This window comes from Carex rostrata, chromosome 16 (genome assembly GCF_964058835.1).
Source record: "Carex rostrata chromosome 16, lpCarRost1.2, whole genome shotgun sequence".
Classification (NCBI taxonomy): domain Eukaryota; kingdom Viridiplantae; phylum Streptophyta; class Magnoliopsida; order Poales; family Cyperaceae; genus Carex; species Carex rostrata.
The window spans coordinates 1,943,724-1,969,985 of record NC_135933.1 but is presented as its reverse complement, the minus strand read 5'-3'; the positions used below and the strand labels follow the sequence as shown (position 1 = coordinate 1,969,985).

The window sequence follows — 26,262 nt, the reverse complement described above, 5'->3', positions numbered from 1 at the left end:
TTATAAAACGTTACATAACGTTTTGCTCTGTAAAATCTTGATCAAAAATAGGAATTATTTGAAGCTCAGATTTAATTAAAACGTTACAACGTTTGTAGAAAACATTACAACGTTTTAAATTTGACTTTAACATTGATACAGACAATCCTAAAACGTTATAACGTTTTGAAAAAGACATTACAACGTTTTAGGTCGTTCAATAAGCCTGTACTTCAGCATTTTTACCATTTCTAAAACGTTATAACGTTTTATGTAAACATTACAACGTTTTAGGTTATTTCTGAGTTTGATCAACCTTTTACTTCAGCATTTTTGACAGATTTAAAACGTTACAACGTTTTATAAATGTTACAAACGTTTTACTTCTGTAAAAACAGCCTCAAACTTACTTTACCAAGCTTCTGATTTTACAATTTATATTCTTGATAAAGGTCTTCATGATTTCTTCTGTCCAAACATATTACATTGCAATTCTAACTCTTCTTGAACCTACATAATCTTAAAATAGAAGAAAACGTAAAATTCAATAATTGTATGTTTTTGCAAATTAGTCAAATAAACAAAAATGATTATTGTACGAACAACAGTAATTAATATGTACCACTAAAAAAATGTCCGATTTGTAATTTTTTTTTTTTTTTTTTATCATTCAAAGAAAAATGTCCGATTTACTTGCCTTCTTATAACATTTATTTGTTCTATTTACACTAGCATACAATTATCAAGGCATGTCAAACTATATTACAACTCATAATAGTACGAAGTTGTAATGATGACTACCATGTAACATCAAGGGCCTGTTCGGCACACTGTTAGAAATGGGTATAGGCACGGGATTGGTCAGATTTTGAACTGACTTTTACTGTTCACATGGAAAAAAAAAAATTCAGTCAGACTGAATTTTCTTTTTCCCACATGAATAGTAAAAGTTGGTATTACCGCCGAACAGGCCCTAAGATCATCACCAAACATGCCTTGGTAATTACATATATATAAGTGTTAAACAGAACTAGCTAAACTATTTAGAAGAACAAGATTTTTACTAAAAATAATTCGTTCAATAATTTTAACAATATACAGTCACACAGTCATATTTTTCATAATTATATATTATAAACAAAAAAATTTATGTTAAAGCTAATTAACTAAGTATTTAAAAGTACAACATATCCAGTACAAAAATTACACTAACAGAAAATGGATACACGAGGTAAACTTACACTAACAGAAAATGGATACACAAGAGGTAAACTTCTCTCATGACTCGTAATAGTGGCTGTAAAATATAACGCATGACCTGTGATACAATGTTGATCTGTTATCAATGTTGCACAGAATCAGAGCAAGCGCAAACAGCATATAAAACAGGGTACTGTTTAGGAATCATACACAATTGTTCACTTGACAGAAACTGAGCGACCAACCAAACGGACAATATATTCCAATAGGGCACTGTATTAATGCAACATTTTAGATACTATGCTTCTCATTTGGAGAAAATCATTTTCAATATTAATTAATCTGTACAAAATCCTAAAATATCCTCAAATCAGCTAAATCCCCACCTCACCTCTCTCTCTCTCTTGAGAAGCTTGGCAGAGGCTGCTCTCTCTCTCTCTCTATCTGTTTGTCTCCCTCCCTCTCTACCAAAATAATTTTTCTAATTAGACCCTAAACCATCACAATTGCAGAGCCAAATCAGGCTGCTGCTGTTGCTTATCCATGACAATACCAACAGACCGAGGTGAACCGGGCCCAGGTGACTGAAACCCTACATTCAGATCCGGAGGTGCCACACCGCTCCTATTGGCGCCCCCTGAACCACCCAAAGGCAAAGTTCCATTACTGCCTCCAAGCTTCAACCCCTCCAGTTCCATCTGGCCACGGCCACTGGCGCCTCCGTAACCATGTCCTTGATTCATAACCCCAACAACAGTCCCAGTGTTTTCTACCCCATTCTTTACTTGCGAAGACATATTGCCTAGCAACGAAGTGCGAAACCCATTTAATTTGAACTCTGGATTTGGCGGCATCTTTTGAAAACCTCCAACAGTCGTGGCAGGTGCCACTGTTCCAGAAACAGTTGTAGCTGCAAAACTTGGGTTCGTTTGGGGATCTGATGGGGCTTGGGTTTGAGGGGCACTACATGACGCAGGAGGGTTAGGTTGTGGAGACGACGTGGCAGGTGAGGCAGTTGTTTGGGGAGGATGTGACTCTTGGGGCCCTTCAGTTTCGCCAACCCAGCCACGGCCAAACTTAGTGCCAGGAGGGAGCACCTGCTCAATCCGCTTTGCAACAAATTTCCAAGCTGTTGGACTGAGTCTGGCTGCAAATCGAGCCAGACTGCGTGAATAAGCATGAGGCTGATGGATCCCAACCTGGTTCAAAATTAACAGTGTCACTGATTGTTAACAACAATAATATCTTATGCCGCTGGTGGTTCGATAAAAAAACTTAACTTTGGCCCCAACAGAATAGAAAATAATTAAAAAAAACCATCAAATGGCCAAATTTACAATTCAGAATGCCCTTTATTTCTAATATGCATTTTCAGCTACGCAATATCACTATCAATCCCAAACTTCACCCAAAATAGATTTTTTGATCTGTCAGAGAGTAATTTGATTGGTCTTTCTTCTTCTTCTTTTTTTCTTTCAGTGTGATAAGACATTTCAGCCCTCAAAAAAATATACAATGCCTAAAATAAGCATTGACAAAGTTCTTTTTCAGCTTTTAAACTAATAATAGAACAGAAAGTGACCAATCTCTACAAAGTGAACCGCATAACTGTAGTTTACAGTAAAGAAGAGCCCATGTTTTACTGTTTTCCATAGTAAAGAACAGCATAACCAATACTTTTGATTGGTTTATAAGGTATAATTGTAAAAAAGAGCCCATTTTTACTTTTTTTATAGGAATCACTGTTATTCACAGTAAAAGCAAAAGATGCTTTTCTCGGGTAACAAACAAATAACAACAATTCTAAAATTTTGGTAAACATGGGCAATGAATAAAAAATAAAAAATTGAATGATATAGAAAGCAAAGCAGTCTACAATATCCTAAACGCAAGTAAGAAAAAGAAAAGGCGAAAAAGGAGATAATAGAAAATACTTACCGGGATCAGCACCTTCCTATCACTGTCGAAAGTGGCAAAAATAGGTGGCTCTTGCATGGAATCAGACGGAATAGGGTGATCATATGTACTCCTCCGACTATCATCAATCTCTGAAAGTTTCTTCCCCCACTTCGACCATCCTCCTTTTAACCCAAATGCTACCAAAAACAGAGAAAATGATACTCAGTTGGAATTCCAGAGGATAAGACAACTCTAGGCTTAGAGGAAAGTACTAAAAAGCAATTTAGCACACCTTTGGATCTAGATAATAGGTAAGAGGCAGGGCGCTGCAAAAAAATAATAGAAAACTGACCTGAAAAATCATCATTTCTCTCTGATTTATGCTCACTAGACCAGTTATTCTCCAAGATTCTGAGGCCAAAAAGGTTCTTTGTTGGGTCCACTATTGCAGCATTATCATATTGTTTGTGGGGCAGGTCCTGCCCTAAGAATGAGGGGGCCCGCCCACTGGTCCCTGCATTTGAAGGCCCAACATCAGGAGAAGGATCGGGCGCAACACGCTCAGCTGCAGGAGGCCGGCCAGGTTTCTTCAATGGTGGTCTGCCTCTGCGCGGGGCTGGCTTTGGTTCATGCTCACTGTGCTCACTTTCTGCTCTGAGATTTGCAAAATCCTTCTTTGCAAGTTCTTGGATAGTGCGAGCCTACAATCAATTGAAAGTGATCAATAATAACCAGGAGGTACAAACACTTGGACAGAAAGAGTTGATATCTTAAACCATGCAAATACCTGTCGGAAGTAGATGGTGTCAGATGAATTGTACTCCATGGCATTGGAGCATATCAAAAAGATGTCACTCTGCCAAAAACAACATCCAACTAGTAAGAGATTAAACATAATCAGGGGAACTGTCTCCTTAAATCAGATGACAATCAAGTACAGCATGGACACAAGTCTTGATTCCTCTCACAAACTCCTCTTTCAAAATTCTGAGGTGTTTTTTTTTTTAAAAAAAAAAAATACTCAGTATGACAAAATGACCTTTGTCAAAACAAACAATGAAAGGAAATGAATAAACAAAAAGAAGAACATTTCTCAAAATTAGAGTTCTATTGAGAAAGCTGAACCAACTTAATGAAGATGTTCAAAATTAAAATCAGCACTTCTTTTCAGAAACTTTAAGCAGGAAAACTCAGATATCTATAAAAGCGAATGAATAACATTGACTAAAGGTGGAACTGACTTTTTGAAAAAAAATCAGTAACAATCTCTCATAAATTTCACAGGAATATATCAAACTCTCCTTTATCAGAACAAAAAGAAAATATAATTCAGCTTCTAATAACTAAAAAAATCCAGATGAAATCCTATATGGGCTACAATTCAGGTCTAAATTAAGAAAATAAATTTAACACTGCAGCCAATCCCCCATCCCAAGAAAATAATAAATAAAAATGGTACCTTTTACCCCACCCTCAAAAACAGTGAACTGTACCGAAAAGACAGCCCTTTAGGACATCATAGGGAGGGAAAGACAAAATCCCCAAAAATCTATTAAATGTGACAGGTTCATTATATTAAAAAAAACACCAGTACAGACAAAAACAGAAGTTCCAAAAATTTTATACGTCAAAAATCGATCTAAAAGATCAATTTCCAATTCTACACTTTTAGATGTAACAGAAATAACAGAAGGCAAAATTGCAAGTCACATGTTTCCATGCGGAAATTAAGGGAAAAGATTTAAAAAATATATATAGAAAAAATACAAATGCATACTTCAAAAAGAGTAATTCTATACAAACCTCAAACTGTTCCAAATTAGCATATTCACCCTTCTCAAGCTTCTCCCGGACTGTCCCAAAGTCCATGGGATGGTCAATAATCTCATGGTAATCTGGTAACTGCAAGCACATTTATTTGCAAGCAAATAAAACTTAATTCCCCAAACGATAACCTTTAGAAAACAACAAACAATAACCATATCTCCATTGAACAAAAAAAAATAAAAAAATAATCATCCTAACCTCTTCAGGATCAACAGGCTCAGAAAATACTCCATATGAATCCTTCCTGAATAAACCAGAAAATCAGACCTCAAAACTTAATTCGAAGAAAGAGAAGAAAAGATTTAAAAAAAAAAAGCATAGGGCTGAGGGAATTGGGTTAAAAAAAAAAAAAGATGGAGCACTTACTTCTGAAGTCTATCAAGGACGAAAATCAACAACTTTTTGTCAGGCAAAGGTGTAGTGGGCCCAGCCTCTGACGGCTCTAGATAAACACAACATAGTATACAAACAAGCATCACTAAAAAATTCAAATACCACGTAAAAATGCTGAAAATTCTTTTCTTTTCTCAAAGCAAGTAAATGCGTGAGGTGTAGAAGCACTACAAACCTGCATCTCCATCCGTCGCTTTCGCACCACAATTTGCTTCTCTCTCTGTCTGAAAATTAGAAGCAATAAAACAAGTTATATTGAAGTCAAAAGAAATTTAAGAAAACTCGAGAGCTGGAAAAATAACTAAAAAGAAAACAGCACTGATCGAATCCCGAAAAAAATAAACACAGAACGGGAAGAAGTACAAAAAGGGAAGGCAAAAGGACAAAAAAAGGAGAACCTTGGGTCTTCTCCTACAAAGAGCGGATATATACCGCAAATAAAAAATTCGAAAAACCAAAACCCTTCCGGATAAAAATAAAAAGGTATATTAATTCCGAGACTAAAGGTAAGTGAATTCTTTCGAACAGCAAATGATTGACGGCTGACCAGGTCAAATAAAAAAGCCCACAACTAGTACTACTCATCCCAACTCTCAAGTGGAAAACAAGAGATGCGGTTATTATCTCTTAAAATATACCGCCTTCCTAAAAGAACGCGACTCCCTGCCACAGTTCAACCGTACAAAAAAAAAAGCGCGCCAAATTCAACGCTTTAAATGCCAATAAACCATTCAGAGCTCCCAATTTTCCCACGCTCCCTCACTCCTCCAACAGATCTCCACTTGTCAGCACCCACACGACAACGAATTCCAATTAGCACCTCATATTTTCTCAGTATTACAAACAGAAACCAGGATATAGCCATCAATTGATGAGATAGTTGCAATTTACATCTTCTCAGAAAGGGCAATTTTGCAATTATCTTGTCGAGTTTGCAACACTGGTAAAATCATGACAATGCAAGGTGCTGGAATTGGAATTCGACCAGAATTTCACACGATCTGTACAGACCAAGCTGATAAATAGTTGAGGCGCACCCGATCAGGTGAATTTGACGCAGCATCAAGCACATGTCGAAGCTTCTTCTCCTTGCGGCTTGTGTTCTCATCATCCTCATCGTCCTCCTCCTGGTCGCTGCTACTAGGGTTAGGGTTCCGGCGAGTGGATCGGCGGCCTGAGGCGGAATTGGGGAAGCGAAGGTACGGGTTGGAATTGGAGAGGCTAGGGTTAGGGTTCCGCCTCTTCCTCTTGAGGCTCTCCTGCTCCTCATGTTGCTTCTGCAAACGGAGGCTCCGTTTCTGAAGATCTAGGAGAGAGGGGCGACCTTTCTTCTTCCGTCCTCTTCGGCGGGTCGTGTCCAGTGGAGAAGATGCCCTGCTGCTGTTGCCCATTCTCGGACGGATCCCCGCCTAATTTCTCTCTCTAGAAATGCGCTCTCTCTCTCTCTCCCTCTTCCTCTCTCGCTCTAGAAGGGAGATTATTTGGGGTTCTTTAATTTGGGGGGCGTTTTCTTGGGTCGTGGTATTTGGCAGACTTGTTTTTCTTTTTCTTTTTTATTTTGGGGCCTCTTTTGGTATTTTTCTCCTGTGGATGCGTCGGACGTGTTGGGTTCGAGATTGTGATTTTATGTATCAAGGAAATACGGATATTTGTGCGGCGATTTGTTTCTTGTTAATGAATGTCAAAATATCTTCATAGCCGCTTCACCGTGTGAAATACCGAAAGGGGTATGAAACAAATTGGATTTCTTGTAAACAAGAGGCACGTGACAGCCGCCGCGTCCATTTTGGTTGCATGCGAGAGTAGCGTGATTCCGGCTCTTCTCCAATTGTAAAAAAAACCATTGGTGCCTCGGGAAAAAATATGACCCGCTGATCTGAATCGAAGGGTTGAGATATGATGTAACGTTATGTTCAAGAGATTTGATGGTCAGAGTTGATTGATACCGTTTGATCTAAAATGAAGGGTTTGGATCTGTACACTCTCCACCGAAATCTAGCGCAATTTGAGAGAAGTCCAACTCGGAAAAGGATTCGTAGCTGCGGGGGACGCGGTTCAATTCTAGGTGATCTCAAGTTCTATCGGAATGGAGATGTCTGGCAATTGTTAATTGGTAATTGGCACTCCATTAGTGCCAGCTTCAGGCCACTATTAAGTAATAATTTGCTTGAATGCTTGATTAATTTATTTGTCACTTCACTCGGCTGTCAATTTTATTGGTGATAGGGCCATGTCAAATCTACAAATCTACAAATATACCATAAATGGATTATCCTATTGGAATTAAACAAATCTATAAAAAAAAGTAAGTGTAAATATCTGAACTGTTGCTTAACAGCATATGTCAAATTTCTGCAAAAAAAATTATGATACTCATCCAATATCTTCCGCTCTCCGTGATAAGATATACAAGTAGATCAGCCATGCTTGACCGAATCAGGGGCTGATTTATGTACATGTCAGGAGTGTTAAACAATCCTATAATTTTAAAATTCTTAATTATGTGTATTAAAATTTAATTAAAATTTTGAATTTTTTTTAACTTTTTATATAGTCTAGCTCTCTTCACAAAATAACAATTGTATATTTCTAACTTAATATGAATAAAATCATAGATTCAATTCCCACTAACCATAATATTTTTATCTCTTTTACATGTTACATTTTATATAATACTTCCCTCTATTTAAATTTTCTAGTTCTGCCCCTGGAGCGAACCATTTATACGAAATACAATGATAATACAACGTTGTGAATCCCAGGTCATATTATATCCACATGTAATCAATTTTCGAATTCAAGTGCGAGGATATCGAGGAATCCTATTTTATATTCTAGCGTCATCAAACTTTTGCATTGAGGGCTACCAACGGTTGAAACAAATATTATCAAGTTTCCATTATTACTTTTGCCAAGTTAGAGAAACTAGCCAATTAGGTTAATGAAAAAAAATGCTTAAATGCATGGTCTGTTTAAAGTGAATGTATACTTTAAAGGCTTGTTCGGTTGTTATAAAATTAAGCGGGATGATAGATATCTTATGAGTATTGAAATTTACCGAATTTTTTTTAGTAACCACCTCAGCATTTCAAAAAAAAAATATATATTATTATTAATTTCTACAAAATTTAAATGTTACTATATGTGCACTGCATGATGGTGCGGGTTTCAAATTGATAGTGAAACAAAAAAAAAATTGAAATATTGAGGTAGTAACTAAAAAAATTTCGGTGAAATTTATAAATAATTTACGGAAATTTTATGTCCTTAGTAATTTACGAGAATGATTACAACGATGTTAAGAAACGAATTATTGGATTTACCATGAAAACTATTATGAGTAATTATATTTTTTCAAAATGTTTAATATCAATACTAATTTTCCTCATTAACATCAATACGATATTTTCTTATTGAACTTTTTAATATTATTTGAATGAATAAACGGTCTTTCTTCGTTAATTTTTTGATAAATACTTAACAGTGTAATCCGAATAATATCACGTAATTAAGCAAGTTTTAACAAAAATAAATGATCTTTTAAAGTGAATATTTAACGCTGTATATGATAATTGGGTCAGTTAATAATAAAAATATAACATTTTGGGATTAAGTATTTATATTTCTTAGTATACCTCCTACTGCAGTAAATTAAATCGAGTTACAAAATTGTCATTTACTAATAGTTATATTCAAAACTTCAAAATCAAGTTGATACTCAATGTCGATACATGCAATTTCATATTCGTACTAATTAGAGGGATGGATTCGGATTAGTGAGACAATGAAGAATATCTTTTTGCAGGAAAAAAATAATTGAGGCAGATCTAAATTACTTTCCACAAATTAGTGAAGAGATGGGAAGCATAAATGGGAATAAAAAAACACATATATATTTGTTCAAATAGAGCAAAGCAAATGAACTAGTATTAATTTAGCACTATTTTGCGAGCAAAGTTAACATGTACTATGTTGATCAAATTTTCTTGATGAGCAAACGACGAATTCAAACTGTTGAAATTGATTTTTACTTTGTGAGTGATACATATAAATACAAATTTTAAAAATTAGAATTTATATAGTACAAAGTCGTCAAAAAATAATAAAAAAAAAATGCATTAAAATAAATTGCAAAACTAATTTTTACTGCTTGATTTTGTATAAGATAAATTTCAAATTTTATAAATTTTGCATGTACTCACATTACTTTTAAAGTAGATCGGTTCTAACAATTTGAATTCATCGTTTGAAACCAATTCAGTAAATTTTGAAGTTATATTCATCAAAGTCTCTTTCGGTGAGCATAGCATAGCATGCCCTGACTTTACTCATATTTTGAAGTTTAAATATTATTGAATCGTATAATTTAAAATAATACTAATCAAACAAAAGCTCAACTGGCGCAGGACATGCTGCCAGTTGGTACGCAACTAAAATTATGATAAAGGAAAAGTGACAAGCTTAGTAGCTTTAGCAAGTGAGCAATTATTTTGATTTACATAAGTTTCTAATAGGTAGGAGACCCCTGTCAATGTCATGATCTTATTTATACGCAAATTGCATTCTATGGAATGCAATGCATTACCATTTTGAGCAAAAATATGTAACTAATTTATTTAGATTATAATTGAATTGAGTAATAATCTTTATTAATGTATTTCTCATATCATTTGCAATGTTCAGTACAAGATATATATAGGCTAAAGAGCCGTTAAAGTCTGTCTAAAATAGAAAAGAATGTAACGGAATAATAAACAGAAAAGGAATTATTTGGGTAAGAACAAAAAACTAGCTGTTATGTGTACCCAGTGAAGACATCTTCCATATTTATTCCTCAGTATTTCCAATAGATTATAATAAAAAAACCCTATAAATTAGAGTGAGGGCAGAGATAAAAGAGAATTTTCATCAACAAAAAAAAGATAAAAGAGAAGTAATTTTCTTTTCTCAGATTGCAAAAGGGGAATTGTACATACTACAAAAGAATTAAAAATTCATATACAAAACAGGAAGGGTCAAAAAATCCAAATAAAAAAAATATATATATATATCACACGTCATAGAAGTGTCTAAAAAAAGTATCCATACCAAAAATGGCCAAATGATACTTGGACTCAGGGGTGGAGGTAGTAACACCAAATAGAGGTCAATTGACCTTTATTTATTTTCAAAATTTATGTATGTATATGTAATTTTATGTATAATTTAGATCAAAATGTTACGAATACTGTAAAATTGACCTCCATTTATAGTATAAATTTTTTATATGATTGATCTTCATTTACATTTGACCTCCATAGTTCAAAAATCTGGCTCCCCTACTTAGATTAATACCAATTGATACGCATTTATATGAGATGAAATCAAAATTGCTCAATTTTAATGTAGCTGACAATGGTAAGGACCCATTGACAATTAATGATCCTGACAATATAACCAATTTTTAAGAACAATAGATGCATATAAATGAAAAATTGTCGTCACATAATCTGGCAATTGCAGAAAAGTTTACCTCTGCAAAAGTCGGTTCTTTTTAAGTTTTAACAGAGTTCAAAGTTTACCTCACTTTACTGATATATTTTATGTCGATATTCATGCTTAGATTAATAGCTATGAGCTGAACAATTATTTATTATGCGGGTACTGTAGCGCGAAGATAATAGTACCCACAACACTGTACTTGCAAGGGGGCCACTGAAAATTAAATGCAGAAAGTTAACTTCCTGCTGAGATTGCAAAATCTCCACAATTTTAATTTTATTTTTTCATATTATTAATATCTACGTAATTTTTTCTTTCAAATGAGATCCATGATGACGTACTTTCAGACTTGTCGTCGCCAAGTATTTATAATTCGATGTACAAATATTTATACCTATACTTGCAAGTATTTTTTACATATGACATTGAAAGTGTTAATATCTAAGTATTTATACTTATACATTGAAGTATTTATACGTATGAGGTTAACTATTTTTCTTAGAGGAAGGCTGACACGGAGATAATTGGAGAACTCGAAAAGGGATCATCATAACAAGTCACGCATCAAAGTACTAATATTTTTTTAAGTGTTAATATCTTATATTTTAAGTATTTATAACTACGAAGATATACATATCTAAGTATTTTTTACATGAGGAGAGATCCACATACACCCCTTTTTTGGTGACACTGGATTGCACCCTACATTTTCAAAGTTCAAACAGTCCATCTAAACCATTCAACATGATAGAATTGATATATTAAAATGTGCTTGCAAATCAAATTTTACATTTTTTATTTTTTATTTTTTTTTACTATTTATTAAGATGTGTACAAAAACTCAATGGTCTGAAAACAACGATTTTGTAAAATACTTAATAAATAGTAAAAAAAAATTGAAAAAAAATATAAAGTGTGATCTGCAAGCACATTTTAATATATTCATTGTGCTGAACGGTTTTGATCGACAGTTTGGACTTGAACAACATTGAAAATGTAGAGTGTAATTTGTTGTCACCAAAAAAGGGTGTAAATGGATCCCTCCTCCTTTTACATATGACACTGAAAATATTAATATCTACGTAATGAAAGTATTTATATCTATGCATTGAAGTATTTATTCCTATGAAGTCAACTATTTTTGTTAGAGAAAGATTGACGCGAGAATGAGTGCATGGATTGTAAAAGAAAAACTATATAATTAGTGGGGACCATAGAGAAATGATGCTGCTCGGATTTTAGAATAATAATTAGTTGAGACTATATAATTAGTGGGGACCATAATACATTATTTCTCTAAGTGCGGGTATTGTAGCACGAATACTGTAGCGCGGGTACTAAAATAATAATTATTTTTTATGGCATGGTGTGAGCTCAATTACAAAAAATTAAACTTGGCAAATAGATAAATAGTCTGTAAACCGAAGAAAATGGATGGATCGAGTATTATGGATCTCAGTATGTTCAACCAGGCATATATTTATTATGAAATAGTTGTGGCAATGAATGGAACCTAAACAATGTCTATGGAAGACAATATTCAATATTACAAATGGCTTACAACATTTTTACCCGAATGCTTATTTCTTCAACAAAACTTTGAAGGTGACATCACATAACCGATATTCAACATATCCAAACTTATACCCCAATGCTATGGACAAAGAAGCAAATCTAAAGGAGATTCTGCAATCGGATTCAAACCAAAAATGCTTCCAATTTCTCACAAGAGACACAAGAGACAGCAAGTGAATGACAAATTTGAAAAGACAAGTTGCTGTAAATTCGATGGAGTTGTCAGCATCTAACGATGGAATGGAATAATTTGGATATGCACATCAACAGAAAACTTCATACTCAAGTCGGCTTATCAAGCATTGATGGACAGTCTAAGAATTGAGAATACAGTAAAAAGAATTTGGAAATTGAAAGTACCGCAAAGATTTAAAGTCTTTGCATGGTTGATATCCTTTAACAAGATTCTTTTTTTTTTTTTTTTGAAAAGTTGGTAGTAGCTATCAAGGTTCGTGAGGGGGAATCGAACTCTCGACCTTTGGGTATAACAACTCTAGGACATTTTCCTAGCTAATTGTGCTACCTCCCCTTTCTCCCTTTAACAAGATTCTTACAGTGGTCAATTTAAATAAGCGCGGATCGATGGAGTCTCACGAATAGATGTATCATGTGCAAAATGCAATCTTAATTAGTATTTCACTTATTCAATGAGTGCATACAAATTAAGCTTTTATACAAACTAGTTAAGTGTCTGTGCGTTGCAACGGAAATTGAAATATTGTTATGATTGTTTTATTTAGATGTGATTAATTTAATTTTATTTTTTCATTATGTATTAGTCAATAATGAAAGAAAACAATAGCTTTAGAGTTGATAATATATTATTTCCCTTCATTGTCAACAATTAATTTTAGTGAAAATAATTAATTGTAAATAACTCTAAAATAAATATCAAATCTTTCTTACTGCATTGATGATGTATTAGTTAATAATGAGAGCAAACAAGAAGTGTTTGGTTCTAAAAATATGCAAAAATAATTTATTACATATTTTTAAACTAATTATGATAATTTTTGTAATAGTAGAAAGAGTATTGAAATTAATTACAAAACACAAAAAATTGCTGAAAATGGAGGCAACTAATTCACTCAGCAAATGGAGAAGAAATGGACAACCCATAATATAAAAAGAGGCCGCGGGGAAGAAATCAAGACGCGCAGAAAAGGAGGAATCTCAAATGAAACAATTTCTATGTAGATCTTCATGTGGCGAGTATATGGTAACTAAATTTTGACTTCTATACATTTGACAACATGAAACCAATGCATACAATCGAAATTACTAATCAATGGCTTAGATTGAGATACACTTTTGACGAGGGGTTGAGATTTATTAAACGAATGACTGAGATTTTGTTTGGGTGAATAGAGCTTTGGATCCTAAATTTTTCAACGTGCTATTTAGTAGTGAGGATTAATAGAAATCAAGATGAACGTCAAAATACCGGAAGGTTTATCAATGAAGATGAAGACACTATAACAAACCTGAAGGAACTCAAGTTTAGCAAGAAAGAGAGAACAATCTTGCTAATTACATAATTTATTATTTGAAGAGAAAGATGTACCAAAACTTTCAGAGATTAAGCGTGTAATCTGATGCAATTAGCGGAGCAGGTGGAAATACAGTGGACATACAACTCAATAACAGACGCTCAAGAAGAATGGAAAGTTTACAAATAATTACCTATTAAGTATGTGGTTTTCTCATATATTTCTATTGCTGGCTTTCTTTTTTATGTTATTTACTTTTTCATAATTTTATTTATGCTCAAATGTTTTGAGCAGATTTTGAAAATACGCAACATGAAGTACGAAAAAAATACTTGGTACTTTGAATAGCGCTGTTCCTACGTTTGGATGCACTAGAGAATAGCGAGAATAGCTACTGTTGAGAATAGTAAATTAAAAATAGCGAGAACAGCTACTATTTAAGAATAGCGCTAACTCAAAGTTATTCGGAAGTTGTGGATTGAACATTTAGAATAACTACTGTAGGGATTGAGGCTTTGAGAGAGTTCATTTGCTATTCCATGTTTCTGTAGAAATAGCGAGAACAGTGCTATTCTCGCTGTTCCTGAGTACGTTTGGATGGATGAGAATAGCACTGTTATCGCTGTTCTCGCTATTCTCGCTGCATCCAAACATCCATTGAGCTGGAAGCAGTCTCTACTACCCACGGAGTAAACAGCAACAGTAGATAAAAGTAGATAAAAGTGTATGTAGAGCTGTCCGATAGAAATCAACAACATGTTCCGATCAGATCAAAATGAAGACCGAAATGTTGAACCAGGAATTCAATGGGACTGCACCTATTTTATGTCCGTGGGGCCTGCATGTCAGTGACTATTTTATACCCGGATAATGTTGGAAATCTTTAGGAGAATCTGGTGTTTCTAGCCATTTTTCCTATAAATACAAACAGATAAAAATTGGCGATTGAAACAAGAGACTTCAGAAAAATATACTGACAAAGCTGAGTATTTAAAACTTTTAGAAAAGAGAAAATGTTTCTGTCCACTAAGTTTTGTCCACCATCTGTCCACAAGCTTTATCCACTTGTTTTTAATAGCAATGGTCTCCACCTTCAACGGATATTCAAATCCTTTGCCTATTTAAACCTTCCCGATTAGATCATGGGTTACCTTTTTTTTTAATCTCATTTCTCAAACCGTCTTCCTGATCGTGATTTCTACGGAGCTAGTCGATAACCCAAATGAAATTCAAAAAAGTTAAGACGAGGAGCTTTTTGTTTCGTTCTCGAATCGCCTATTAAAATCCAAATGAAATTCCCGATCGCGAATCTCATTTTTGTTTCATTCGCGTGTCTCAGTCGCAGGAACCAAGGAGATATTCACTAATAGTGAGCTGGTTCGATTTGCTTCAATCAAGTATCTCCGATCAGGGTCACAAGGGCTTCGATTAACCTGGTTCGATTTGCTTCAATCAAGCCCTTCGCTCTTCATTTGTCTCTGTCCTTCATTTGCTTCAATCAAGTACTGGTTCGATTTCGGCTTGCTACTCTGAACAGTGAATGCATTCTTTCAAGCTTTGGTAAGAAATATTGTACATTTCTGATTCATTTTTCCTTTGCAATGTCGATTTTAATTGAGATTACTGACTCGATCTCATTTTTTATACATAATCGCAATGGAACCTTCGATCATGTAGTGCGATCGAATAGAAGTTGTTTTTGTTGAAGAGCACGGCAAAATTCAAATCTAGTAAGTTATTTCTGTTTAATTTGTTGTTTTCGTTGTATGCAGTAACAGATCTAGCATTTCAAATGAAATCTGGAGGAAAGAGATGATAGAGACGCGATATGGAGTATTGATATGTTAATTTTACTGTATTGTCCCGTTAATTTTACAGTATTCATCCTGTCATTTTACAGTATTCATCTTGTGGAAATCTGGAGGAAATAGATGATAAAGAGGCGATATGGAGTATTAATCTGTTAATTTTACAGTATTGCCTTGTTAATTTTACAGTATTCATCTTGTCATTTTACAGTATTCATCTTGTGGAAATCTGAAGGAAAGAGATGATAGAGAGGCTTCTTACTTATCCGAACAATGAACACAAGAGGTTTCTAATGTAAAAGTTATTTGTCCATAGTTGTTTTGTTGCTATTATGCTATTCTAAATGTTGCGGTGAATATTTTTATCTTGTATTGAACAAATATTGTTTGTGGTGAACATATGTTGTTTTGTGATGAACAGATTTTTTATGTGGTGATGGATGTATGTATAGATTAGCAATTTTAGAGTATACATGATATTATTTTATGGTTTAAATTTTGAAATTTTACAGTATATATGATTCTTTGTAGGTTGTAGTTTAAATTGAAATGTAGCATTTGTTACATTTTTTATCTTACAGAATAGATGATATTATTTTATGGTTTAGTTTTAGAAATTTTACAGTATACAAGACTCAATTGAAAATTTACAGTATTATGTGAAAATTTTACAGTATACAAGATTCAATTGAAAATTTTACAATATACAAGATTCAATTTTACAGTATATATTTTACAATATACAAGATATAATTGAAAATTCTACTGTATACAATATTCAATTTTACAGTTCTGCTGATTCAATTTTACAATATAGAAGATTCAATTGTAAATTTTACTGTGTAGAAGATTCAATTTTACAGTATACAAGATTCAATTGTACAGTATACAATATTCAATTGAAAATTTTACTGTATACAAGATTCAATTTTACAGTATACAAGATTCAACTCAGTGCGGACGCTAATAATTAACTCTAACTGCCAATAACCGCTAATAACTAACTGCCAATAACTTCCTATAACTGTAATTTCCGAAAGTACAGTTTGAAAGTACATTTATTTTGTCCTGTTGTGCAAGTTGCAATTTTTTTCTAACTATCATGGGACCACTTCAAATAGTTGCTGGATGTTTTGTGATTAACTGATATATTTTATGTGATATATTGTATAATTATACAGCATGTAGAAGTAATTTTACAGTATTCGCACAAGTCAAAGCTGTGGACAAATGGTGGACAAAAGGCTGTGGACAATTAGACGCTTCCTTTAGAAAAAAAGATAATATTTTAATTTATTGTTACCGAAGTTTAAATATGTCCCAGTTAATTCTCTTTTTAATACACCAAAAATAAAAATCTCAAGCTTGATTGACTACATCCTAGAACTACAAGTAACGGATACTGTTATTTAGACTTATCTCAACAACAGTGCTCTTCAGGATTGGGAGCCAAAGCTCAATTAAGTTCTGGACTGATATATGGCTCGGAGACTGTTCCCTGGCCATTACTTATCCTTTCCTCTTTGAATTGTGTAGTAATCCAAATATCTTACTACCAGATGTCATTGCGTCTAAAGGTCAATGTGTACATTTTATCCGAACCCTTACTGGGGTAGTGAAATATGAATGGCAAGAGGTTTTACATATTCTTACTACCTTTGATACACATGAGTCTCGAGACAGAATTAAATGGCTGTTGGAATCACATGGGAAGTTCTCTGTTAAATCCTTATATCTTTTTCTTAGTTTTGGGGGTATCCAAGAATTACATACACTGGAATGGTGGCAATTACCAATACCACCAAAAATTAAAGTTTTTATGTGGTTGCTTAGCAAAAACCGAATATTGACTAAAGATAACCTCGCTATCAAAGGGTGGCTGGGCAATCACAAATGCCAATTCTGTCTTGAGGAAGAGACGGTGGATCATCTCTTCCTTACTTGTAGTACAGTAAAACAGGTTCTGTTCTGGTTAGGCAACACTCCCAATTTTTTGCCTGATTGGCATGTTTTTCAGGATGTTCTTGATTTTGGATTTGCTTTACCATCAACACATAAAACATACTTTCTTATTACACTTAGTGCATTTGCTTGGACAATTTGGAACTCTCGAAATAAAATGTGTTTTCAACATACCCCTCTTGAATCTGTTCGTTCTCTGGTTACTCATATAGTTCATTTGGTTGTTTTATGGACAGGGTCCCTGACTATAGAAGACCAGCATGCCAGAGATGCTTGGCTGCCTGTTGATCTGGATGACATCCCTTTGCAAGAGTGGAACCCTGCAATTGCTGGCCAAATTGTTGACCTTGACAGTGATGCTGACAACAATGCTTACACACAGAGCTGATCCTTATGTTTTCTAAATCTTAGTTACTTTTTGATATATTCTGTTTTGCTGGAGTCTGCTTTATTTTGGTTGAACTTTTTTATTTTGGGCACTTTGATTTGGACGAATATATAGGCTGTAAGTTAACTTGGTTTCTATATGAAACGGGCTCTATGCCTTATTTCCAAAAAAAACAGTGCTCTTCAGGAATCCGATTTCGGTAGCAGAAGCGTAGTCTGTGAACTGAAAATTAACAGGAGCCAGTATATAACTAAATATTTAATACTGTACAATCTTTTGCAAAAACCAACTGAATTAAAGAAATTTAAGAATTAATAGAGGAAAGAAAAAGAAATCAGGATCGGTTGATCTTAATGAGGATTGCAACTTTGCAAGACAGTGAGTCTGAGAGACGAGCTGAAACGCGGTGACAATTAAACCGATGGAAGATTGTAGCGTCAGTTTTCTGAGATTTGCAGCTTTTTTTTGTTGTTGTTGTTCTTCTTCTTTGTGCTCATTCTTTTTCCGACTTGCCGGGTTTGAAGAGAAGAGGAGAAAATTGGGAATTGGAAAAAGTGATACTTTGGCGCCTCTAAAGACAAAGATAAGGTAGAATCTGGCCTTTTTGTTTATCACTGCCTTATTGTTCTTTTAATAATTTCTTAAGAACATTCGTATGAGAACTTGTTTTTATTGTAGCAAAGTGTTAGTGAGAAGCGCAATGCATTGGCTTCACAAATGAAAGGTCACCAGTTTGGTCCCGGCTTTCTTTTCTTTTCACTGACAAGTGAAAATGGCCCAGCTGTTATTGGCTCTGATCAGAAATGTTCGAATTCACATCTCCTGGAATTCCGTTTGGAATTTCAGGTCCTGCAATCCCCTATTCTCTCTATCTCTTTTCTTTCTCTCTCATCCACGCCTATCTCTCTCCTCTCTCCTCTTTTTTCTTTCAATCTCATCCAAGAGTGGATGAGAGAGAAAGAAGAGAGAGAAGAGAGATAGGCAGAATAGGGGATTGCAGGACCCTGAAATTCCAAACGGAATTCCAGCAAATTCGAACGCGAAATGTTCTCTCATCCTAATTTGTATCTTAAAAATATGAGTTCAGAAAGTATAATACTTTAATTCAGAAGTAGATATTTACATATGAAAAATTTTACATATTACCATACTTTTTAAAAACATAGAACAAAATATTCTCTTATCAAAATTTTTAACAAAATGCTCTTGTGAGTCTCACTTTTCTCTTCTCTTCTCTTCCCCTTCCCACTCACTTCTCTCTTCTTACTCCTCTTTAATCTTTATTTAAGTAAAAGAAAAATACAAATGTAATCTAAAAAAATAACATTCCATTTATTGTTGACAATGTGTATAAATGTAAAAGTTTGAAAAATCAAAATATTACATTTTAAGTGTACCCTTAGATATTCTCTCTAAAAAAGTGTATTGTTGAATATAGAAATAACATATTTTTGAAATCATACATGTTTATTATTTATCATTTGAGTTGCCAATCATAGTTTAATTCATACTTTTAAGAAAATTAAATCATTTGATTATCACAAATATAATTGTTAAATTTGTTGTGGGTAGTGCAAATAAAAAATAAACAGAAACAAAAAAATTTTGTATGTCCATTATATTTATTATAAATTTGGCTAATAAATTTTTAGTGATCTATTTTCACACTTAATTAAGAAAATCTCGGATACAAACACATCCTTTTTTTAAACAAACAATGGCTTTTTATATTATTATTATTTTTACGCTTCAAACTAAACACTAGCTAGAAATAAAAATCAACATATATTATTACAAAGGAATCAGTGTGTACTTTTTCGCCCATTTCTAACTATAGATATGAAATAATCTTAAGAAATTAAGAAACAAATAACTATTACAATAATTAATTAGATTTTTCTTCTCGTTGCTCATTTTACAAATTTCTCGTCAAGAGGATGACAAAACAACCTCATGAAGACCAACGAAATGTACTTAGATTTGTAGTTAATTTCAAATATCTTTCACAAATATAATATCGAAAAATATTACTAAATTACTATAGAAATTCATTAGCCAAATTTTAATACATATATACAAAAACATTTCGTCTCTGTTTATTTTTTTCTTACACTGCCAACAACAAAATTAAAAATTATGTTTCTGATAATCGAAAGATTTAATTTCCTTAAAAGTATGTATTAAACTATCATCGCCAAAAAAAAATCAAATGATAAACAATAATCATATATGATTTCAACAATATGTTATTTTTATATTCAACAATACACTTTTTCTAGAGAAAATATCCAACATTACACTTAAAATGTAATCTTTAGATTTTTCAAACTTTTTACATTTATAAACATTGTCAACAATAAATGAAATGTTATTTTTTTAGATCACATTTGTATTTTTCTTTTTACTTAAACAAAGATTAAAGAGGAGTAAGAAGAGAGAAGTGAGAGGGAGGGGGAAGAGAAGAGAAGAGAAAAGTGGGATCCACAAGGGCATTTTGTTAAGAATTTTGACAAGGGGTATTTTTGTTATATGTTTTGAAAAAGTAGGGCAATATATAAAATTTTCCATTTACATATATTGGGAAACTATGTGGATCTAATACTGTATTGCCGGATTTTTTTTTTCTTACCACCATAATAAATCAAAATTAAATCATTACCACCCGTTTATTCCGAATTCAGATTCCACCACGAACTCAGACCCAGTGTGCGAACGGATCCCAAATCCGAACTCATACCCAGTACGCGGACGGATCCGAACTCATACCCAGTGTGCAGACGGATCCAAACTCATACTGGGTATGAGTTCGGATTGAAGGATTTTATGATGCGGCAAGGCGATAAATTCAAAAAATTTGACCCTCTTACAAGCATCTACGGATCTACTTTATTATGCTAATTCTATTAAAGCAATTCAAATGTATGCAAATGGATATCTACTCATTCATTCATCACAAATCTATTTACTAAAGGTGATTTGGATATACCTCTACCAAATGTCAATTTGGTAAATAGAGAGAAGTCGAATTCTCTTCTAGATCTCTTGGATACCTTCGTTTGTCGAAACGGCCTCCTATTATTCACCTTGAACTAAACAAGGATTAGAAAGACCTTGCTAGAGATCTTAATCTAATCTAAGCTTAGAACCTAGTTAATAACCCTTTTTGTTCTTCTAATAATTTCTCACTAGAGAAACCAATAATATGAGAGGAAGAGAGATGGCGGCTAGGAGGGAGAGGAAGAGAAGGAAATAAATTTTCAGAAAATTTCTTGCTTCTCACTCGTTGAATACCTTCTGTACCTCTCATCATATACAAATATACTAGGGTTTCCATTGTGTAACCTTCCTAGTATAATTCTCTTTATTAAAAGAGCCAACCCTAGCCGCTGCTACAGTGCGCGCTACAGTAACCGCTACAGTGCCAATCTCAACTCATATTCATTTTGGGTTTTAATAAATTATGTTATAACAATGTTTTGCACATTATTAATTATGTGTCATGTATATTATACTATATAATATGCACCATATTATACCAAATAATATATATGCACACTTCTCATAAATTTATCTTCGTTCTAAGCAGTCATGATATTTATTTATCACATATATATTATTTCATGTCATATGAAACAATATACATCATATAAATAAAATATCCTTCTTGTTTCTCGTTCAGTTGGTGTGACCTATATGGAGGATCTGTGTTATGTTGGCAATGACATAAAACATTTTATTACCATAAACTATAAGCGGTATTCTAGCTATACATTATAGTTACCCAAATAACATAGATGTAAAGTATCATTTTTACAATACATGATCCTTTAAAGTAACGTTACAAATAATATTACTTGTGTCTATTCCTTGCCACATGATATTATGAATAATATACAAAGTCGGACTGTGTCATCTTTGTATTATATTCGTTTCTTGGTCTCTTAAGTAAATTATAAATATATAACTGCACTTCAGTTATATTGCATGCATTATAATTCTACTTTACCAAGGGGCCCATAAAATATCATCACTCATTATAAATGAGGGGCAACGATACTATTGACATATAACTTTCTCCCGCACAAGTTATATACAAGGAACTAATATTTTTATCACCACTTATGATAAGCAGCTTTTAATACTAATTACATTATATATTTCTCATGTGAAAAAGAAATACATCTCATATCTTAGAATTCTGAGACACAATGAAAATATTAATGACACTAACATAACCCATATAATATTTTCATTCGTTAGGTCTGTTCAATATATGAAACCTTTCATATACTCGTGTTATTAAACGATAAACATTTATCAACATTTATAGAACTACAATGTACTTTAATCAACATGACAAACTTATTATCGTATATTAGTGTTCCATGCTAATAACCAAGTTTGTGAACATTTTAGAGATTTATGTTTGTCATCATATCGAGTTCTATGGTTCAAGACCAAGAGCATCTTCTTGAACACTTCTATAGATAAACATAAATTTCATGGAACAAAATGCATGTAGCATCCAATTCATAAACATAACATGTAAAAGTGATCAACATAAGATAACTTTCAGAACACATATCTAACACGGATTGGGATTGAATATATTCCAAGAATGGTGATATATTACCGTAGATTATCTAATTAAAAAAATATATCATTGTACTCTTTGATAGTAAAATTTAATTTATATGCTGACTCAATTAAAAAATAAAAAAATAGTTTATCACTGAATATATAATGCATATAATCTTTCACATCTGATATAGTTTTACATAAACATATGTGAAATGTATAAGCGATATATGCACATAAAAGTTTATATATTGTTTTAAATACTATAATGATAATTTCTATAATTTCTGCAAGTTCTAAGTATTTTGTTTTGCAATATCACTGTCAGTTTTGGCGATTACTAATTTCAAATATGTCCAGAATTAAACGAAAACATCTAATATACATTATTGTAGCATTTTTGTGTAAATTTTTTATTTTAATTTTAAAAATAGTCTAATAATCATTTGTGCAAGTATATGATAATATTTGAGGTACGACTATAAATTTTGATCGTTTAATCACTTTGAATGTCTCTAGAATTAAGTAAAAGCATCTATTACAAATGCAAATTGACTTTATGATATTTCATTTCAATATCACTCTAATGATATTTTTTACAGGTTTTAGATATTAATTGGAAAATTATAATTAGTTTTGGTGATTTAATCAATTTAAATATGTCCAAAATCAAATGAAATATCAAATATCCATGCATGAAATTCGTTTTAAATGCACAACTATATATTTAGTTTTAATAAAAATTAATGTATTATTTCAATGTTTTCATAACAATTATTTGTGCACGTATATATTTTATTTTTTTTTGATAAAAGTGGTATTACCACCAGTTTCATTACGAAACGAAAGAGTTCATACAACAGGTCTAGAAAAAAAAACGAGCTTACAGTGCATCAACAGCTAACCGCAAAAATCATGTAACAGTATAGTCTAAAAAAACATATGAACATGACATCAAATAGTAATACTAAATGAGATCAAAAATGGCTATATCACTAGAAGAGGAGGCACTAGCTGAAGAGAAAGAAATAGTAGGCAGAAGGCCAGCAGCACGATCAATAGCATCAGAAACTGCACGGTCACTCAAATGATCAGCTAGAACCAACCTTTCTAAACCAAGACCAAGGTCCTCGGCGGAATCCAGCGGTGAGCTGTCCTGGTCCTGTGTATCCGTGTCGGATAATACTATCAGAGGTCCTATCTGAGGCAAAGAAGAAATATCAAAAGGCATAATCAAAGATAACTTAAAATAATAATTATCTAATCGTGACTTACACCAAAAAAAAGTTAAAGCAATAATAGAAGCAGCTACATACCTAATTGAAGGTATAGGAGAATTTTGAAAACAAACCTTATTTCGTGTTAACCAAACAATCCAAAGAGTAGCAGCCCTAATCAATTCCACTAACAGTGAATCCTTTAATGGAATCCAATAATCAAAATACCAAAGATCAGAAACTTCAGTACAATTAAAAAGAAAGTTGTTATGATGACCAATCCAAGTCCATAAAGAAGAAATAAAAGGGCAAGTAACAAAGAGATGATCAACAGTTTCTTGGGCACCACAGAAAACACAATCAACATTTCCATGCCAACCCCTTGATTGCAAATTGCATTTAGTAAGCACTTTATCTTGCCTAAGTAACCAAACAAAAACCTTAATTTTAAGTGGAATTTTGGCCCTCCAAAGATTATTGTAAATATTAGTTGGAACACCTCTGAAGGACAACCATTTATAAAGAGAATGTATAGTAAAAAGACCAGACGAATGCCATCTCCATAGTACTCTGTCAGGATATAATGAATCTAATGAATATGAAGAGAAAAGCTCTAAAAGTTGTAACCATTCAGAAAATATAATACCAGTTAATTGCCTATTAAATTGAAAAGAGAAGGGGAAGTTAGTAAACACATCGGCTACAGTGATATGAGGGTTAGAAATGATTCTAAAAAGATTAGGAAAAGCACAATATAAAGCACAATCGCAATTACCATGCCATCTATCAAACCAAAAAGAAGTATTGGAGCCATCGCCTACAACCCTATTAATACCCAAATCAAATATTTGAGTAAGATCTAAAATACTAGACCAAAAAGATGAAAAGCTATTAGAATCTAAACCATTGAGATCATATTTGGCAATAAGAATTGATTTCCATTTCCCGCCAACAGTTAGATCTTTAAATCTAAACCACCATTTAGCTAAGAGGGAAATATTCATGTAATTAAGGTTTAAAACACCTAAACCCCCATGATTTTTAGGCAAACAAACAGTTGACCACTTAATGAGATGGTATCTCTTCCTTCCAGGAGTACCATTAGACCAAAGAAATCGTTTTCTAATTATATCAATTTTATTCCTAATAGTGACAGGCATTCTATAAATTGATAACCAATACAAGGGCATAGAAGTCAAAACAGAATTTAATAACGTGACCCTACCTCCAAGGGATAATAGAGAACCTTTCCAAGTTTGTAATTTTTTTTCTATTTTGTCAACTAAAGGAAACCAATCAGAAACAACCAATTTCTTCCAGTGTAAAGGAACTCCTAAATAAGTAATTGGTAAAGTACTTAGTCGACAATTTAATTGTCTAGCTAAAAGAGAAGCTTCTTGAGTTGATAAATTAAGGGTAATAAGTTCACTTTTATCAAAGTTAATCTTCAGACCAGACAAATTTTCAAATCCTAATAAAAGAAATTTCAGATGTTCAACCATAAGGGAATTAGCCTCTAAAAATAATAAAGTATCATCGACAAAGTGTAAATTCAAAACCTTAATATGAGTACCTAAGCCAGATATCAGGCCAGCCGACTGAGCCTTACTTAAAATCTTATTAAGAGCATCAGCAACTAGATCAAAAAGAAGAGGGGACAAAGGATCCCCTTGCCTAAGACCCTGCTTACAATGGAAATAATCACCTAACTCTCCATTAAACGAAATACAAGTCCTGCCACTATGTAAGATATCATCAATCCAATTAATAAAGAGACTACCAAAACCACGTGCAGCTAATACCTCAAGTAAAAAATTCCAATTAACCTTATCAAAGGCTTTCTCAAAGTCGAGTTTGAGAAGGATGCCTTTCTGTTTAGATAACCTAACTTGATGAAGAATTTCATGTGCACTAACGATATTATCTCCTATTAATCGACCTTTTATAAAAGCAGCTTGAGAATCATCTATAAGAGGATCTAAAACTAAAGAAAGCCTATTAGTTAAAAAAGAGATTCTAGTGTTAGAGTAGTTAAGATATCAGAAAGGAGAGATAAGAGATTCTGTTATTACAAATTTACAATATTTACTGGACATATACAAGGGATACATTGTGCACAGCACAGGGACCCTATACCAACAGTATAGTCACACAGCAAAAATGCATCTGGCAAGTACATTCTACCAAACAAAAATGCAATACTGCAATGCTAGCCTAGAACCACCAAACATATTTAAAAATGCTGGATTACCCCACTACGGAACAATAGGCATAACAACAGCACTAGTGAGAATAAAAGTGGATAGAGTCACACTATGCTCCAACCATAAAATAAGAATCAAGTAATGAGGATACCACCATTTCGAGGTCATCTAACCACTTAACACATCTCTGGTCTTATATCCAGAACAGTCTCTCTCTCTCTCGCGCGTGCGCACACACACACACAAGTACACGGCAGCACA

At 33.1% G+C, this 26,262-nt stretch overlaps 2 protein-coding genes across 2 annotated transcripts; one reads left to right on the top strand and one right to left on the bottom strand.

The window, feature by feature from the left end:
* Positions 1–1,437: 1,437 nt before the first annotated feature.
* LOC144567148 (uncharacterized) lies at positions 1,438–6,852 on the bottom strand. The gene is made up of 9 exons (XM_078317206.1): positions 6,336–6,852; positions 5,474–5,522; positions 5,272–5,347; positions 5,104–5,149; positions 4,882–4,980; positions 3,866–3,934; positions 3,431–3,779; positions 3,118–3,275; positions 1,438–2,378 (listed from the first exon to the last, which is right to left on the bottom strand). Exons 1-9 carry the CDS (start codon positions 6,687–6,689, stop codon positions 1,680–1,682), a joined length of 1,899 nt encoding a protein of 632 aa, XP_078173332.1. The 5' UTR covers positions 6,690–6,852; the 3' UTR covers positions 1,438–1,679.
* A 10,422-nt stretch (positions 6,853–17,274) lies between these two features.
* LOC144567651 (uncharacterized) lies at positions 17,275–18,002 on the top strand. The gene is made up of 2 exons (XM_078317819.1): positions 17,275–17,288; positions 17,399–18,002. Exons 1-2 carry the CDS (start codon positions 17,275–17,277, stop codon positions 18,000–18,002), a joined length of 618 nt encoding a protein of 205 aa, XP_078173945.1.
* The last annotated feature ends 8,260 nt before the right edge of the window (positions 18,003–26,262 follow it).